Source organism: Lodderomyces elongisporus, chromosome 4 (genome assembly GCF_030384665.1).
Source record: "Lodderomyces elongisporus chromosome 4, complete sequence".
NCBI classification, from domain to species: Eukaryota; Fungi; Ascomycota; class Pichiomycetes; order Serinales; family Debaryomycetaceae; genus Lodderomyces; species Lodderomyces elongisporus.
In genome coordinates, this window is record NC_083676.1 from 102,115 (window position 1) to 121,574 (window position 19,460).

A 19,460-nucleotide genomic window follows, 5' to 3' on the forward strand; every position below is an offset into this window, starting at 1 on the left:
AAAAGAAAATTATTCAAACTGCAAGTTTGTGAAGAGAAACCAATTTTTATTTTTTTAATAAAAAAAAAAAGAAAAAAAATAATAATTATAAATAAATAAATAAATAAATAAATATAATCCTTTTTTCTGTCCCTATTCTATTTTTCGCAGCCAAAATAGCTTCAACATCACCGACTACAGTAACAAAAAACTGTTCATTTTCCTTCTTCCCTTCTTCCCTTCCTTTTACAACAAAAAAAGTTTCTTAAATTTTAGGTCTAGTATAATATTTCAATATTGATTCTTTAATCCCTTGTTTCTAATATTAAGCTAGCTAGTTTAGGTCGACGATTTGCCTTCTCTATAATGTTGTTCTTGAAGTTCAACATCACTGCCGCCGTCAGTACCAGTCTCGTCAGACTCCAAGTCTTCTTCTTTGCCTTCCTCCACCAATCCAATATGACCTTCGTAGCCTTGATCTCTCAAGTAATTCTTGAACTTAATATCTTCCTCCAACAAGTCGTCTACTTTTAAGTGTGGGATGAAAATAGCAGTAATGATCACTCCAACAAGACCACAGCATGCGGCAATAATAAACGTATATCTCTGACCACTTTCCTTTGTACCACCAATGGTCAATACTCTTTGAAAAGCTTTTGTTCCTGCAACAGCACCAATCTTACCAACTAAAGCACTAATACCGTAAAATGTACCTCTCACAGGTGTAGCAAAACTTTCACTTGAAACCAAGCCCAAGACATTTCCCATACCTGCATTACCGCAACTTTGCATCAATCCAAAAAGCACAATAAATAATGCCGTGATTTTTTTGACTCTATAGTACGCAATACCAACAATAAGACCAAAGATGATGTATCCAATGAATCCAATCAACATTGTATATTTCTTACCAATAATGTCGACGAGGTACGCACCAACAAAGACACCCGGTAAGGCAATTGCTCCAAGCAACAAGTTCCATTCAGCGATTTTTTCCAAATCCATATTATCTGAAATCACATTAGAGATAATGGTTGCTGAAAAAATACCATTGGGGAATGTGACAAAGTCGTAAAGAAACCAAGTGACACAAGTTCCAAATAGTCTAAACCCATAGTATTTCAATGCAAGCCAGTAGGGTGGGTGGACTCTAATTGCTGATTTTTTGAAAAGTACTGAGGTTGCCATCTTCATACGGAAATAAAACACAGACAATGGCCAAAAACATCCAATGGCAAACATTGTTCTCCATAAACCATCATAGTGTTTTCCAGTGATCTTGTTGACAATAAGAAAAATGATGGAGGCGAATGGTCCACCAAATGATAAGGGTAAGTTTGTTGCGAGAATGAAAGCCATACCTCTTTTTTTAACACTTTCATTTGCTGCTTCTGATGCGGCAACTGAGCTTGAAGGGTACTCTGCGCCAATACCAAACCCGGTAACACCACGGAATATGGTCATCATCCAAAACATTCCGGTTACGGTTTTACCGTGTGAAGCAGCACACATCATTGAGCCAAAGATCAAGAAGCATGTTGCAATGACAATAGCCCATTTTCTGCTGATCAAGTCGGCACAAATACCAATAACAAACTGTCCCAAAATTGTTCCTACCAAGGAAGCATTAGAGACCTGGGTTGACATGTTGGAGTCATAGACTTTGGGGTATTCAATGGCAAATACCTTGTTAAGCATGGACATGACATTGTTTTGGTAACCATCTGATATGAGAGCAAACCCTGCACAAAGAATCATTAATGCGTCACGGATCTTAACTCCGCCATCAAGTCTGTGTCGTCTTTCTTCTTCATGGTAGACATAGTGTTTTTGGGGATCATTGTTATTGTTGTTGTTGTTGATGTTGTTGTTGTCACTGCTTGTTTGGCTTGATGAGATCTCAATGTTGTCTGATTGCCGGTCAGGTGATGTGTGGACTTGCTCAATGGTTATTGGTTCTTTCTCAGACATCTTCTCTTAGGTGGTGAAGGTAGTGATTATAAGCTTAGATTAAAGTGAAGATCTATATAAAGGAATTGATCAAGCAAGAACACTCAAAAAGAAAAAAATAAAATAAAAAAAAGGTAGCAATGAGTAGGAGTTTTGATGAGAGGGGCAAAGGGAAAGGGAAAGGGAAAGGAAAAGGGACTGAAGGGATCAAAAAAAAGGAAGTCAAAGTGAGGGATACTCTAGACCTATTATATACTGCTTGTAATTCTTGATTCTTAATTCTTTTTTTTAATAAAGGTTTTCTAAAACACCACTCCTCTTTGCAGTGCATTTATTTTGTATTTTTTTTTTATCTCTTAAAACGCCATTTTCCCAAATTTGTATAACAACTGTTATATTCATCGTACATGTTGAATGAAGGGCATCATTCAATGCATGTAATTTTTTTTTTCAAATAAATTAAATAGATTGAAATGAGCTCTTGACTAAAAAATTTGAGAAAACGTGCTTCATTTTTCGTTTTTTCTTTTTTCATGGATATCTTTTCTTTGAAAATGAAATAAGCAATTAAAGGGTTATTCCGTATTTGGTGATTGTGGTTTTTTGTAATCTTTTAATTTCTAATTTCAATTTTAAATTTAATTTTTTTTTTCGCACTTTAAGCCGTGCCTAAATCTCTTCCTCTGTTTTTTTCTTTCTGTCAATATGAAAAATTTAGTAAACAAGAAGCGGAATTTAATTATTACTGTTGATGATACTACTATTAATAGTCAACTGTAGTTATGAACTTGATTTAGACCAGCAATACTTTGCATATAATGCATACTTCAAAATAACAAAAAAAAAATTTTAAAGTAATGAAAAAAAAGGAAGAAGATTAATTGAAACTTATTATTTGATTGCAGAAAAAACCACGTGGAAAGGCTTTTTCCTCCCCCCCCCTCCTCCTCTCTTCTTTTTTTTTCTGATTGAGTAAATTAATTATAAAATTAATCAATTGATTAATCAATTGATTGATGCAAAGAAGTACATTTAGTATAGCAACCTCTGGCTTTTCTTTTTCTTTTTTTTTTTTTCTTTCCTATTGCTTATTTGCCAATGTGGAAACAACAGATCAAGATAGGGGTATTAGCAAGGGAAACATTGATATATCGGCCTTTACAATGATTGCCGATAATATTGTTCCATGAGCTGTTAAGTATTATCGTGTACCTTAAAACTAGATGGGTGCCAAGAAGAAAAATTGTATGAAACCTGTCAAATCTTAAAAATAAAAAAAAAAAGAAAAAAAAAAAGAAAAAAAAAACTTATAAGCGGAATTAGACATAGACATAGACACACACACCCACCCACACACCCACACACAATTCCCAAACACTCAGATTTATCCAGCACCAGAATCTCCTCTCTTGTCTGTTCTTTTCTATTCTCTTTTTACCTCTCTTCTGCTCTGGGTTGCCTTTTTTTTTTTTACATTTCCCGTGACTCTGTTCATAAATGTTTTAATACAATTTTGTGTTAATGACTACTTGAGTGATTGCTCAATGTTTCAATTTTTGGCAATGAGGGGGTGAAATCATGGAGATTGGCAATAATCCAGCTTTGAGTATTTCCTATTTTTAAACATGAAATTTCAAAATTTATACTCCATACTTCATTACAAGGAATAGCACCACTAGCACCACTGGCACCAGTAGCAACTCTACTATTACTTCTTTCCCCACAATCCCCAGATCTCACAAACAAAATATTCCAACAAGACATCTCTTTTTTTGGGGGGATGGGCACTCAGAAGAGGCTGATATACTTTGGCGTTGGCTGTGTATAGTTTTTTGTATAGGTTTTGTAACGCGCATGATTATATATCTGCTGTAAATATTTATTATGAATGTACTGAAACGTAAGTGGAGGGAAACTAGGATTAGGACTAGGACTAAGGCAAGGACTAGGTTAAGGAAGAGGGGATTTTTTTTTTAAAAAAAGAAGGGCGTAGTAATTGTAAAAAGATTATAAAAAAATTTGTACAGCCGTGGATAAAAGTGAATAGGCTATTTCCAACTCAAAATCGTTTTTCTTTCCCTATTTTCCTGTTGCACCCATTTCCCCAGCACTAAATGACTTATTTTTGTCAATTGTCTTATAAATTATAGCAAATTTATTGGAGAGGGGTGGTTATACCCCAGCTTTTCAATTAATACATTGGAGTCTCAGTTTCGTATCTTGAAGATGAAAATTCGAGTAAAGATGTTTCATTAGACCAAAATTAAACAAACGATACGAGTAAGAGATATTCAACACATTAACAGTATCTCAACTCCGAAGAAAATAAAAAAGAATCAACAAACATATCGATATCCATATATCTATATCCATATATCTATATCTATATATATTATACTCTAATGAAATGAAGTGAAGTGAAGAATAGAGTGCTATTGCTCTGCTACCATGCATAATAAGCACAAACATTTACATTTTTTGTTGGGCCACATTTTTTATAATTTCTCCTCTTTTATTTTCAGTATCCCCCCCCTCTCCCATTCTTTTCCCCATCCAATAGCAACGCGGAGTATACTAAGAGTAAAAAAAAAAAATAAAGAAGGGGGGGGGGAAAGATCGGAGGAGGGGAGAGGGTAAAAAAAAGAGAGAGAAAAAAAGAAAATGCACAAAATTGATGCCGTACACCACCGAATCGGGTATAAATTGATTTTTTTATATTAAAAAATAAAAAAATAAATAAAGAAAGAGCTACCATATGCGACTATAGCAAAAGATCAGAGAAACCAAACCCCAAAGTATTTGTTTTATTGTTTGTTTGTATGTGTGTTTGGATGCATCTTTTATTTATTTAATTTATCTAAATTATCCCACAGTAATTGGGTTGTACGGCATTTGGATCCAAAAGTTTGTTTGTTGGTTGTGTGTGTATGTATGTGTGTTTCTCGGTGCCGCCTCCACCCTTCCTTCTCCTTTTTCTCTCTTTTTTATGTTGTTGTTTTTATTTTTGACACTCGTCTTTCCTTTTCTCGCCCTATAAGAGTGAGGATTATATCGCCATTTGTTACTACTTGTGCCACCCACCACTGTTAAACTTCCAGCCAAGATTTATTTCTACTTTAAATGCAAAAAAAAAAATTGTTAACGCCATAACAACAGAGCCAATTGGGAGCTGACTCCTTTTTCCTTTTTTCCTTTTCTACAAAATTGTTTGTATATATATGTTACTTTAAATGTTTAGAGTTTCCGATTCTGTTGTTGTTTGTTTTTTTTATATTTTCTATTTTCTCTATTCATTCTAAAGTTACTTCACAGAACAAAGTGTTTGTACGATTGGTGTAGACAATGTGTGATGTGTTACTGCTTCTCTTTTTTCTCTTAAGTTATCCCCTCTTCTCCCCCCCCCCCCCAATAGCTTCTTTAGACACCCGTTTCTTGCTTCTCCACTTTCTCATCATTTTCTCTGTTCCCCTCCCTTGCTCCCACCTACCCCCCAATTACCCCAGACCCAAAATCCAACAAAAACAAAAACAGAAACAGAATCAGAAACTTCAAACTAGAACCTAAAAAAAAATCTAAAGATCTAAAAAAGCAAGAAGCAAAACGCCATAGAAATAGAGTAGACTATGACTTCAAACACCTATTAACAATAAACATAGTATGACATAATTGTACATAGTAACTTCTCTCCTTCTTTCTTTCACTTGTCCCACCCCCTTCTTCTTCTTCCTTTTTTTTCGCAAAGCTCACCATCTTTATATAAGAGATGTGTCTTAACTATGGCAAATACACACATACACACACATATATATATTGAATTTTGGAAGATATGAAGTATGATGTAATAGGGATACTCGTTTATTATAATAATGCTAATTATCTATTGTTTGTATTTAGTTAAAGAGATAGTAGTAAAGAAAGACCAAAAGCTAATTAAATAAAATAATAAATTAAATTAAATAAAATAAAAATAATAAATTAAATTAAGTAAGATTCGGATATTGTTCTATTGTAATCAATTGGTTATTGACGTGGATTGTTTTCTAGTATTGTTTGCTGGTCTTCTTATTACCTAGCGACAGATCTTGTTCTAACCAATGTTATATTACCCTTGACCTAGAGGTTAGAGGATTTATAAATGAAGAGTGAGACTGTTGATAGAAGGAATTGGATGGAATAGGCAAAAGAAAGCGAGCGAAATATCCATTTTTAATTTATTATGATAGCACAACTGACAGACAGCAATAGTAACAGCCGAAAGAGAAAAGAGAAAAAGGGAAAAGAGAAAAAGGGAAAAGAGAAAAAGAGATGAAATAAAAAAAGAAATAAATAAACTTTTTCTTATTCTCTTTTTTCTCTTTTTTAAAATCTTTAGTAGAAATTGCAACCAGTGGATAAATTGTTGAGAACCTTGACTACAACCCAAGGTGTACTATTTGTTTGGAGATGTAATTTGAAAAAAAAAAAATAGAGCTTAAGCTTTTCCAATACAATTGTGGGGGAACAGAAATAGGAGATGTGGTGGCAAAAAGAGTTGTTGAGCTTAGCGGCCTACACACACAAACACAAACACACACCCTTACAAACACACACTTTTGAGTGATGACCAAATTAGTAATGAATGATATTCTTACACGTGTATTGCCCTCTTTTTTCAAAGTAGACGAAAAAAAACAACAAATAATATATATAGTGGCGTTTTGATGTCTTATTGCCAACATTTTGCTTTATGCGTTTTGCATCTCTCGGCAATAAAAGCAATCTGCACCATTCTCACACTTTAATATCAAAAGAAAAAAAAGAAAGCATGTATTTGCCAATCAATCACTCACTCATTCGAATAAATATACCAAATAAGCCACAATTGGTAGCTTATAGACACTTTCTTTTAATATATATATAAGTAAATCTTTTTTTTATTTTTTATTTTTTATTTATTTTTTTATTTTTATTTTTTTATTTATTTTTATTTTTATTTTATCTTGTATTACACAAAAAGGGTCAGGGTTGAGGGTTGGGGGTTGAGGGTTGGAAAGAGGAGGATAAAGGCGGGAGAGGGAAGGGAAGGGGAGAAAAAAAAGGTTCTAAAACGAAAAGGAGAAATGCTCTATCCAGGAATATAGCATCAATCAATAACCGAGCACATCACTGATAAGTGTTAAATAATTGATATTCAGGTAGTATTTGATAAATATATATTGAGACATTTACAAGTCAGTATAAATAATCTAATCTATCATAATAGTAGTTGCTAAAATAAGTTGAAGAAATATTTTTTGCCCTTTATCTATTCTATTGCTATTTCTTTTTATTTTTTATTTTTCATTTTGCCAAAAGAGAAGCTTGAAGATATTTGACAGAAAAGTAAACGGCAAACTAAAACGCTGCCACACATTTAAATGACCTACTGAAAGAGAGAGAGAGTGTGTGCGGGTGTGTGGGTGTATGGTAAAGACACATACCTAGGTACATACAAACTCACATACATACATACTTGCATACGCACAAATAGACAGCTTCAATGATTTATCCGATATTTCTTTTCTTTTTTTTATTTTTATTTATTTTTTTTTTTTATTTTATTTATTTATTTATTTTTATTTATTTTTTATTTTTATTTTTTCTTCTCAATTCTAAATATTTATCACTCGCAATTTCTTCAAATTTTTTACTATTGTGGTTCCACCACAGTTAACCCTGGAGTACCTAAACATCCAAACATCTAAAGATTGAATATCATTGTCTACCTTTTTCCCTTTTCTAATAAATTTTTGCTTTTTTTTTTTTTTGGGATTTGATTTGTTTTCTTTTGTTTTATTTAACTAACTAAACAACCACTTGTCCCAGAATTTGAAGAAAACAGCTTTTTCTTCCTTTTTTTTATTCATCCTTTTCTCTTTAACGGATCCCCAAACTTGACTATCCCAGAGTAGAAACAAGACAATTATCACCAGACAAGACGAGAACCAACTTTGTAAAGCACACCTTTGAACAATACTTTATTCAACGGACTCAAACATACTAATAACAAATTTATTCAAATATCAACTATATATTCATTAAATATCCATCCCACGTTTCTAGAAATTTCATTGTTTTCTATTTCTATTTCTATTTCAATTTTTATATTTCATTTTTTTAAGTCTTACTATTGACATTGTTTAATAGCAAGCCACAGACCATCATAAAAGTATTTACAACCACCACTATCAATATCTTTTCTACTTCTACATGAACAAGACTACGGACTACCGATCCATTATATACCCACTGAATACACATTAGCAACCACTAACTGAGAAAGAAGTACATATACACATAAATCTACACTCAAACATCTACAAACATCTTCAAACACACATGCAAAACTTTCACTCTCCACAATGTTGTTAGTCGAGAGAATCAACAGTAATAGCACAAGCACAAGCACCGGCACCGGCACAAGCACCACCAATAACAACAGCAACAATAAAGACAAAGATCCATCTACATCTACAGCTACAACAGGTACAACCTCATTGGTGGAACGCAACCAATTACCTGGCACCATGCCATCAACTTTGCAACAGAATAGCTATAGCCATGGCCAAGAACCATCAAGCTTATCTAGGAGAGGCTCAACATTCAATTCAAGAGTAAATAGCACATCCTCATTTACTCCCAACAGTAATAATAGCACCAGCAACAATGATGATACAATAATCACTACAGCTGCTATAAGTGGATCTCTAGACACTGAAAAGAAACTGAGATTCAACTTACAAGGCTTATTTAAGAAACTACCTGTACTTAATACAACATCGGCAAATACATCAACCATCACAGTAAATTCATCATCACCACCACCACCACCACAACAACAACAACAACTTCAACAGCAACAACAACCTCAACAGCAACAACAACAACAACCTCAACAGCAAACCTCTTCATCATCATCATCATCATTACCATTATCCTTCCAACCACCTCATACTACAAACAACACTATTAATGATACCACAAGCTTCACCCCAATATCTACCCCGACTTTCACACAAACACCACCAAGTTTCATAAGACACAATTCTTTCCCCCGACAAGTACCCAGATCAACAAATATCATCAGCGACATCAACCCAATAACCATCATCCACAGCGTAGATGAGGAAGATGAAAGCTTGATCCACGATATAGACGAAGAAGACGAGGACGAATGTTCACTTGCAGAAGATCATAACCAACAACAGCAGCAGCAGCAACAGCAATCACATCTGCTTAGTTCAATAGATCCATATTCCCTCTCCGCAAATAATAGTCTTCAGCCAATCGATAAAGCCAACTTATTCAGCGGACAACCAAGTTACTTTTCAAGTCATTACACTACAATGGTAAATAACCAGGAAGTATACACTTCATTCACTTCCGATTGCATATCTTTGCAAAATAGTGAAATGAGCACCGCAATTACCGAATTGGATTCTGACACCATGATTATTAATAACAGTAACAGTAACAATGACAATGACAACATGAACAGCTATAATAAGCAAATCAATAACATTGGTAACGGTAGCATCAGTTCTCAAGAGGCACCAATAAAGGAACGCAAGTTGAGTAATACTAGCTCTTTATCACTTTCATTTCCATCCATCAAGCGCACCATATCCTTAAAGTCAAAGAAACTGCAACTGCTGCGACAACAACAACAACAGCAACAACAGCAACAACTGCTGCTGTTGAATAATGACGAGTTACTGATTCCTACATCAACTCTCCCAAAAGCCAATTCAGCGAAAACCACAGCTAGTGTAACAACTGCAAGACCTAATGCGCCAAAGAGGAATCTAAAAAGTTTACTTCGAATTGGCTCGTTTTCGGGTAATAACAACATTCAATCGACAAACCCACACAAGGAGAATCCAGCACTAGCACCAGCACCAGCACCATCAACAATTACCGCAACTACTCCAACAGCATCAACAGCAGCAGTTGTTGAAGGTCTTCCAGAGGATGACGATATCTTTGCCCAGCCTGATGATTACGAAGACCTTTCAGAAACAGAATCTGAACTCAATTACGATCCAAAACAAGAAGAAAGCTCTCACGATTACAGAGTTGGTGGGTACCACCCAGTTTGTCGCGGTGATATTTACTACAGCAAACAGTTGGCCAATAGAGAATATGTAATTGTACGCAAACTCGGATGGGGTCATTTTTCCACTGTTTGGCTTGCCAAGTCTAGAATCACTTCATCAGTAGATCCAACACTAAATGAGAATAATGACAATAGCGGTTCTATTGACAAAAACGAGTATTATGTTGCTATCAAATTTGTCAAATCAAACAGGAACTACAAAGAAGCAGCCAAGGATGAGATTGAAATTCTCCATACTCTAAGCGACCCTTTGAAATACGCAACTCACTTATCTTCTAAGCAATTGCAATATTTCCAAACCTGTAAACCAAAACAACACCAAGGTTATAAACACATGATGAGACTCCTCGATGATTTTGAAATTGCAGGTCCACATGGAAACCACATCTGTATGGTATTTGAGATTCTTGGTGAAAATGTCCTTAATCTCATCTACAAGTATAAGAAATTTTACAGAAATGTGAATCAAGAGTTGAAAAAGAAACAGGAGAGCGTGGGAGAAGAGCAGACACAATTATCACCTACTCTGCAATTGCAATTGCAATCGCAGCAGCAACAACAGCAACAACAATCATCAACACCTATACAAGTACCTACACTGCCACAACAGAATATAAAATTTAACAAGTGGGATGCTAAGTATTTGACAAAGAAGAAAAACACGAAATCTAAACTCAGTCTAGGATTAACCAAAAAGGCAGAATCATTGGAAAGTAATCATACTAGTACCCCACCATATCCGCTCTCTTCATCATCAGCAGCATCATCAACCACATCATCCAACAACTCTGGCTCTGGCTCCGGCTCAGCTGCAGGTGATCATCTCATGGAATCATTGGTTGAACTAGAGTCAACGACGACGATTGGATCATGGGAAGATTCAATTGACAAACGAATAAAACAAATGAAGCCGAGCTCGTTAGTCAAGATTATCGAAACATCGAAAAGCCGTGGCGGTATTCCATTGCATTTAGTCAAAAAAATTGTCAAGCAAATGCTCTTGGCTTTGGACTACATGCATCACTGTGGTGTTATACATACCGATTTAAAACCAGAAAATATCCTCATTGATATCGAAGATATAAACAAGGTTGTCAAGTCGCTTGAGGAGGAGAAACAACAAAAAATCCGTGCTAATTCAATGAGCAGAACAGCATCTTTGATGAAGAGGAACAACTCACATGTGACAAGGCCATCGATATTGAAGCGCAATTCAACATCGGCAACTATTCAACAACAACAACATCATCAACTGCAGCAGCAGCAGCAACCACCACCACCACAACAACAACAACAACCGCAACAACTGCAACAACAAAAGCATCGTCGTGCATCATCTTCAGCATCATCGTCCTTAATATCTTCATCGCAAACCAGCAATAATGGATTTTATTATAGAAGACTGAAAAATTCTATAGCAGGAAAATACGACTCACCAATCCGCTGTTCAAAACCATTGCTTTCATCGTCAGTTTCACAAGAAGTTTTTTTCAAAGATGTGGACTTTGACAAGTGTAAGAAAGCTTCGGTTTCTAGATCCATAATCAGTCCCAGATTTACCTCGCTTCTTTGGGATAGCAAAAAAGAAGATAAGAATAACACTAATACCGGTAATGACCATTCACTTGATAATGAATTGAATATAAAAATTGCGGATCTTGGAAATGCAACGTATACAAACCAACATTTCACAAACCAGATCCAAACACGCCAATATAGATCTCCCGAGATTATTCTTAAATACAAGTCGTGGGGTAGTTCAACAGATATTTGGTCTTTGGGTTGTATTATATTTGAACTAATTACTGGTGATTTCTTATTTGATCCACATGAAGGGGATGGGAAGAATATGTTTGATAAAGATGAAGACCATTTGGCCCAAATTGTCGAATTGTTGGGCCATTTTCCCGATGACGAGTACCTAGTTGATTGTAAACTTACCGGTAAGTTTTTCAAACTTGCACCAGGATATGAATCAACGAGCCCAACAAACTCAGCCGAGTCGTTTAACTCTGCATCACAGTCGAAAGTGATTTTCAAGAATATTGATAATCTCAAGATATGGAAATTGCAGGATGTGCTAATTGAGAAGTACAAATTTGATAGAGATGATCCCGATGTGAAACTCGTTTGCGATTTGATTCTCAAGTGCTTGAAGTTCAATTTGGATGAAAGATTCGATGCGCATAGTTTGTTGAAACATCCGTGGTTTAACGAGAAAGCAGGAGCTGATTCCAATACCGCTGCTGTTGATGAGACGGTTTTGCAAAGTATGAAAAACGAACATGATGATTTACCAGGTTACACTTGCGAGGAATAAGCCACATAATTAAGTGGACATGAATTTACGAACTATCGAAGAAAAAAAAACAAAAAATAAATGAGAAAACAAAGAAGAGAAAATGAAAATGAAAATGAAAATGAAAACAAGAAACGGAGAAAGTGATATCGGTGAACAGTTTGATATTTATTAGAAATGGTCTCATTGATTAGACAGTTGAAGTTATAGGTTGTATTTTATTTAACTTATTTATTACGTGTATGTGTTAATGTTACGAAAACAAAATTCGAAATTTCGGAATTTATTTTTACTTTTCTTTTAGTTCTTTTCTTCTCTTTTGCTTTTTTCTTTTTTTTTTTGTTCTTCTGCTAGAAAGGATTGAATTTATGAGTTTTAAGTTGCTGGTAAGTAATTGATTCTGCTTTGTTTAAATCGAGATAAGGGTCGTATTTGGAATCAATTGTTGGATCGCGATTGATTTCTCTCATTTTTTCTTCTTCTTCTTCGGAGTCCAGATCAGATTCCTCTTCGCTGCTTCCTTCTCCACTACTATCCCCCTCCTTGTCGTTATCTTTATCGTCAGCTTGTCGCAGATTTTGATTGACATTCTTTTCACCATGGTCGTCATCATCACTCAGCAGCAGTAGCAGCAGTTCTTCATCGCTGCTTCCAATTATATCCTTCGTATTAGTGTCTTTATCACTTGTCTGTTTCGGCTTGTCGTATATGCTCTTCACTTTCAACCTTCCCAAGTTTTCTCTGCCTCCATCTTCATCTTCATCATCATCATCTTCTTCGTCATCTTCTACATCATCATAAGTTAAAACAACTCTAGATTTCTTCTTTGCAACTTCATTCTTCTTGTCGTCTCCATTATTCTTCCTCTTCAACCCTTGTAGCCTCTCTTTTTCCAACTTCCTCTTTTCAACTTCGTGCATTTCAAAAAACGGTACATCAATTGATCCACCAGTAATCTTTACAGGGTATACAAATTTTGTAATTTTGACTTTTTCACCGTCATCTTTTGTGCTAACAATGCTTTCTTTTTCACCATCAGCTATGCTCTTTAGCACAAACCACGAATCTTTCTTATCATCATGATCATGATCCTGATCATCATCATCATCATTTACATTATAAATTTTTCCTACAACATTGCTCACTCCACTAAGTTCAGTCATGCTAATCATCCATTGGTTGCGCGATATCGCTAGATAGCCACCACGTTTGCATTTAATACGTGGGTGCAATTCCTTGGGAACTATCATCAGTTCTTGTGCCGTTTCACCATTTAATGGTTCTTTTTCGTGTAGAGGGTCAAAAGTTTTGACATGTCCAAAGTTTAACATGATTGGTTTCTCTGAGCTGCTTGTATCTTGAGGCAACTCAAATTCTTCATCGGTAAAGTCTTGGGCATATATAGATTGCAAGAATGAGAGTGATGTCAGGGGTAATTCTTTTGCGAAAAGAGCTAATTTTATTGAACCTTTTGTTGTATGGAGTGTAACTCGTGCAGTTGTTGGTGGTTCTAGTGACATTGTATATAAATGTGATGGTAGTGGTATAAGTGATATAAGTGGTGTGAGTGTTGGTGTTAGTCACAGCTTTGGGTGAATATCAAGATTTCTCAATAGTCAATCTTTTGATGGTTTTAACTTGGAAAGAGCTGCAGAGCCGCAGATTGGTACGAGAGTATAAAGTGAAAAAGAGACTGAGGTAGAGAGAGAGAGAAAGTGTATGTGTGTGTGTGTGTGTGAATATGTGTCTGTATACGTTTGTGTGCGCGAAAAAGTTGAATTTAGATGCTAACGAAGATTACATCGCGCGGACTTTAACTCAAGTCTCTTCTACCAAAGGATGATTGAAATTGGTCTTTCCACAAATATACTTATACCGTCTTTGTTGATATTCAATCAATTGATTACAAATTTGGTTTTTATAGGACACACTAAACCAACTTTGATAAATCAAGATATTGACTTTTTTTGTTGATCTAAGTTGAGGTTTACCAAGTTCTCTTTAGTATAACATTATAGTCTAGTGCTTGTACCTACGAACTAAAGTTTGTTAATCAAATCAGCTACCAAGCCCATTTCTTTTCCCTGCAAACATTTTGCACCCGTAAACCAACCAAAAAAAAAAAAATAAAGATTGGAATATGAAGCAAGTGAAGAAAAAAAAACAGCTTTGAAAACTCTCTAATCCTTTTTAAAACATTCAATAATCATATACACATCATCGAACAGAAGATTTTATCGAAAAAGTAGTTTTTTGTTAAAAAAAAAAGAAGGGGTGCAACTTTTTTTTCCAATTTTTTATTTGCAATCTTTAAAGTTCTTGAAAAGTATATTTGAAGATATGACGAAAATAAAACCATTCACTTTTGCAAAATTAACGCAATCGTGCTTATATAGTTTGCTACATATCTATAGTAAGTGCTCAATCGTCGTTGTCGTTTACATTATTTTAACATAGTACTCGTGGATGGGAAAAAATGGAGAGACAAATATAGGCAGACTAAATTTGTAGCGTACCCTATTGTAAAATAATTCTCAATTGCTTTTATTATTGTTATTTTTTACTTTCAATTTTTTAATTTTTTCTTAAAATGATCCCCCACTTTTCTAATCACAGCAAAAGAATCTCGATCCGTGGGGGGTACAGTTCACGGCACACTAGCCGATTTCTTCTTCAGTAACTTCCTGTCTTTGCCATTATTTTTATTCTTTTGCTTCCATTCTTTAAACCGCTTCCCCCCCCCCCCCCCCAAACCATTTTCTTTTCTTCCCCCAAGAAACATTTCTCAGGTTCTTGTCTGTTCTTTTTGTTCTTTTTGTTCTACGGTGTGTGTGTGTGTGTGTAAATGAGTATGTAGTGGAGTATGTAGTGGACTAAGTTTTAGGGGTTAGTGTGACTAAGAGTGGGGGTTGGGGGTGGGGGTAGAGTAGTTTGAAAAGGTTGTGGGAGAGATCCCCCAATTATTTTTCTGATGGGATCCCCCAAAATTATAAAAATCCCACATTATCTACAAACTTTACCTTTTCCTATCAAGAACACCTTCATCATTGTGTGGGAAAATCCACGAGATTTCCCCAATGCTTCAAAATGTCTTTTTTTTTTTCACAACAAACAGTATTTAAACAAGTTAAATTGTCTCCGTTTCTTCCAATCCCTCTCTTCTAATTATTCTTCATTAGATAATCCCAAGTCTTTATCATTCACATTAAGATTATCACTGTTATCGTCACCCTTAATATTTCATAGATCTAGATCAATAATGACAACTGCTTCGCCAAACTCGACAACAAAGCCCAAAGTGCTCAGACTTGGTAAGATTAGATTTGGACAAGAGAAATGGGACGAAGTTTCGAAATACGCCGAAGTTGTTGACTGCGACTCTGCTAATCGTGAGCAATTCCTTAAGGACTTACAAGGTAAATACAGTGATGTCACAAACATAAGTAGAACTTTTGAGTCTGTTGCACAAACAGGCAGGTTTGATGAAGAAGTTGCCGCACACGTGCCCAAGACATTGGTTTCGGTATCGCATACTGGTGCTGGTTACGATCAAGTTGATGTTGAACCTTTCACAAAACGCGGTATCCAAGTGTCGAATATTACTGTGCCAGTGGAGGCACCTACAGCAGACACTGCTGTTTGGCTTGCGATAACTTGTTTGAGAAACTATAAAGTTGCTAGTGATTTGGTGAAACAAGGTAAGTGGCCTGGCCAAGCAGCTGCAGGTGCCAAGTTGGGTCACAGTCCAGAAGGTAAAGTTGTTGGTATTATGGGAATGGGTGGTATTGGTAGAGCTATTAGAGATCGTTTGAAACCATTTGGGTTTGAAAAAATAATCTACTACAACAGAAGCCGGTTAGATCCTAAATTGGAAGCTGGTGCTGAATACGTTAGCAAAGAAGAGTTGTTCAAACAATCAGACATCATCATGATCAGTATCCCATTGAATGCACACACAAGACATTCGATAGATAAAAGTGCAATTGAACAGATGAAGGATGGTGTCATTTTGGTCAATACCGCTAGAGGTGCTGTTATCAAGGAGTCTGAGTTGCCCGAGTTGATCAAGTCTGGCAAGATTGGTGCTCTTGGTGCCGATGTGTTTGAAAACGAGCCAGAGATTCCAAAGGAGTTGCTTGAGCTTCCCCAAGTAGTTGCATTGCCACATGTTGGGACATATACTTCTGAAGCGATCAAGAATATGGAAGATTGGGTGGCAGATAATGTCTTGTCCGCAATCAAGACAGGCAAGGTCAAGAGTATTGTGCCGGAACAAAAAGATACCAAGTTTGACGTTAAGCCACTTGTGTAAGGATGCATTTGTAGCTTGATGTATTTTAGTAATAGATAAAACCGGATAGGACTAGAAGGAAATATACAATAATAATTTTAAAAAAAAAATTGCGTTTGTTATCTGTTTATTGATATATTGTTTTTTTATTATTCGTTTTCCTAATGCTTTTCGTTTCTCTCTCCCTCTCTCTCTCTCTCTCTCTATCTTCATGTTTGTGACTTGTTTCTTTTTTTTTTTCTTTTGGTTTAGTGATTGGCTGTATCGGAAGCATTGTCGAGAGGTTTCCGATAATCTTGCAAAATATACAGAAAAAAAATAAAAATGAAAGAAATGAAAGAAATTGTATGTGCGCAATTTACCCGAGGTAACAATTTTAACCAGATTCAGGATCCGAGAAAATAGAAAGAGTTCAAAGTAGGATGTCAATTACTAGACAACACTGTTAGTCTGTAAACCATGATTTGGTGGCTGTCAGTGAGTATGTGAGTCTGTGAATGTGTAATAGCAGATTCACGAGGTAGAGGGCTGAGATTGAGTGTAACACTCAGCATAAAACTTTGAGTTTTTATCTCTATATACGTGACGTACTTGTATATATGTATATATATAAATATATTTCAAAGAATTGTATATGGGATAGAGCAAGAAAAAAATAATTAAAAAAATAAATAAAAGAAGAATGCGGCATGAAGCAAAGCCGATGTAGGGAGTTGATAAACTGAAATGCCAAAGCTTTATGGGATGAAGCATGGTCTCTGGTACAAATGGAAAAATTTGAAAAAAAGACAAATAAAAGAATATTTTATTATTTTACTGTTGTACTTTTTAAGTTCAGCATTATCCAACTTTGAAATATTCTATATCTCTTTGTCTCCTTCAAATTCCTCTAGACGAAAAGACATTGACCAAAAAAAGAAAAGAATAAAGAGAAAAAAGAGAAAAAAAGGAAAGAAGAATCTTTAATCTCACAACCACTTTCTTTTTCTTCAATTTCATTTCTTTCCTTTTCCTCCCATTCCCCAACTCATCATCGTTGTCAACATCTCTGCTGGAATCTACATTCTCTTTATACCCCATTGATGACATTACCAGTTTAAAGATTCGTCAACACAAACAACCACACCAGCCGTATAGATACAACAATATTTCCACTAACCTTTCCCACACGGACTCACGCACGCACACCCATACCCATACCCACATCCGCACCCGCACACGCACTACCCCACTGCCGGAATTGAGAGAGCGTTATTTAGTGAGAAGAGCAAAATTTCACGCGCATTCAAGAAGGATATTTCCATTTTTTTTTTTTTTTTCATTCACCAAGTCATCGTCGTTGAACTACAGAAAGGAAAGAAGAAGAAGAAGAAGTAAGGAAGGAGACAAAAAAAAAGATTCAACGTAAATAAAAGATACAACATAAAAATATAATAAAATACATAAATCACATATAAGATGGAACACACTAATCATCAAGTGCAGTTCTTGCCCAAAGACCCACTAGAGATTGACTATGAGGCTCTTCCAGAAGATGCATCGCTATCTGCACATTTGGGCGCTGGTGCCCTAGCCGGAATCATGGAACATACAGTTATGTTTCCCATCGACTCAATCAAGACACGAATGCAATTAAACTTGTCCAGCAAGGATATATCGCGAGGCTTGCTCAAGTCGATCTCGAAAATTAGTTCTACCGAAGGGTTTTACGGATTGTGGCGCGGTGTCTCTTCAGTTATCTTGGGTGCAGGTCCTGCTCATGCAATTTACTTTTCGGTATTTGAATCAACAAAGACATTTCTTTGTAATAGATTAACAAACTCATCGCAGTTCAACACCAAGATTGTTACCGATGAGAACCATCCGCTCATTGCGAGTTGTGCTGGTGTTGCCGCAACAACTGCTTCAGACGCGCTCATGACGCCCTTTGATATGTTGAAGCAAAGGATGCAGGCAAGTGCCGCATACCCCGAAAACAAACTCCAATCCGTAAGATTATTAAAGTTTGCAGCAAACATCTATAAAACTGAAGGGTTGTCTGCATTTTACATATCGTATCCAACAACATTACTCACCAACATTCCCTTTGCCGCATTGAATTTCGGCTTCTACGAGTATTGCTCATCCTTGCTCAACCCGTCGCATTCATATAACCCATATTTGCATTGTGTAAGTGGTGGTATTGCTGGAGGTATTGCTGCCGCATTAACAACGCCGTTTGACTGTATCAAAACCGTGCTACAAACAAAAGGAATGTCGCAAAACCCTGCATTGAGAGAAGTTACTGGTTTCAAGAGCGCTGCAGCAGCACTACATAAAATAGGAGGCACCAAAGCGTTTTGGAGAGGATTGAAGCCAAGAGTCATTTTCAATGTTCCAAGTACAGCTATATCATGGACCGCGTATGAGATGTGTAAAGAGTTGTTGATTAGGGATAGACGATTAAATTAGACGAGGACGAGAAGAAGGAGGGAGAGAAACCAAGAACAGTAGCGCATTCAGAATATATATATATGTGTGTGTGTATTACTCTCACTATTCCTTACCTTGAACTGTGTAATATTAAAAAATAAAATATATAGAGAGAGAGATGATCTTTTTGGAGTTAATTCAATAAAATAGTGTTGTAGCATACTTCTATTTCGAAAAACGAAAGCAAAAACAAGTTATCGAGTCAATAATAACCTGATTTAACATTGTTGATGCACTGATTCTTTCTATCTTGGTGTACCCTATAAGTTACACTTGTTTAGTAGTTGCTAATTGAATAATGAAGTGTATGTGCTGATGCTCTTTGTAGTTTCTCT

At 35.7% G+C, this 19,460-nt stretch overlaps 5 protein-coding genes across 5 annotated transcripts; 3 read left to right on the forward strand and 2 right to left on the reverse strand. All coding sequences in view use genetic code 12, as the record gives it.

Annotated features, from left to right (window-relative positions):
* Positions 1–318: 318 nt before the first annotated feature.
* Positions 319–1,950, reverse strand: GIT1 (Plasma membrane permease, mediates uptake of glycerophosphoinositol and glycerophosphocholine; the record flags this gene model as incomplete). Its single annotated transcript, XM_001528773.2, has 1 exon — positions 319–1,950. One exon carries the CDS (start codon positions 1,948–1,950, stop codon positions 319–321), a length of 1,632 nt encoding a protein of 543 aa, XP_001528823.2.
* A 6,359-nt stretch (positions 1,951–8,309) lies between these two features.
* On the forward strand, positions 8,310–12,383 carry SKY1_2 (serine/threonine protein kinase, CMGC; the record flags this gene model as incomplete). Its single annotated transcript, XM_001525740.2, has 1 exon — positions 8,310–12,383. One exon carries the CDS (start codon positions 8,310–8,312, stop codon positions 12,381–12,383), a length of 4,074 nt encoding a protein of 1,357 aa, XP_001525790.2.
* Positions 12,384–12,712: 329 nt separating this feature from the next.
* CWC27 (Peptidyl-prolyl isomerase cwc27) lies at positions 12,713–13,882 on the reverse strand (the record flags this gene model as incomplete). Its single annotated transcript, XM_001525741.2, has 1 exon — positions 12,713–13,882. One exon carries the CDS (start codon positions 13,880–13,882, stop codon positions 12,713–12,715), a length of 1,170 nt encoding a protein of 389 aa, XP_001525791.2.
* A 1,739-nt stretch (positions 13,883–15,621) lies between these two features.
* Positions 15,622–16,674, forward strand: GOR1 (glyoxylate reductase; the record flags this gene model as incomplete). Its single annotated transcript, XM_001525742.2, has 1 exon — positions 15,622–16,674. One exon carries the CDS (start codon positions 15,622–15,624, stop codon positions 16,672–16,674), a length of 1,053 nt encoding a protein of 350 aa, XP_001525792.2.
* Positions 16,675–18,111: 1,437 nt separating this feature from the next.
* MRS4 (Fe(2+) transporter) lies at positions 18,112–19,104 on the forward strand (the record flags this gene model as incomplete). The annotated part of the gene is made up of 1 exon (XM_001525743.2): positions 18,112–19,104. The coding sequence occupies one exon, from the start codon at positions 18,112–18,114 to the stop codon at positions 19,102–19,104; it is 993 nt and encodes a 330-aa protein (XP_001525793.1).
* Between the last annotated feature and the right edge of the window lie 356 nt (positions 19,105–19,460).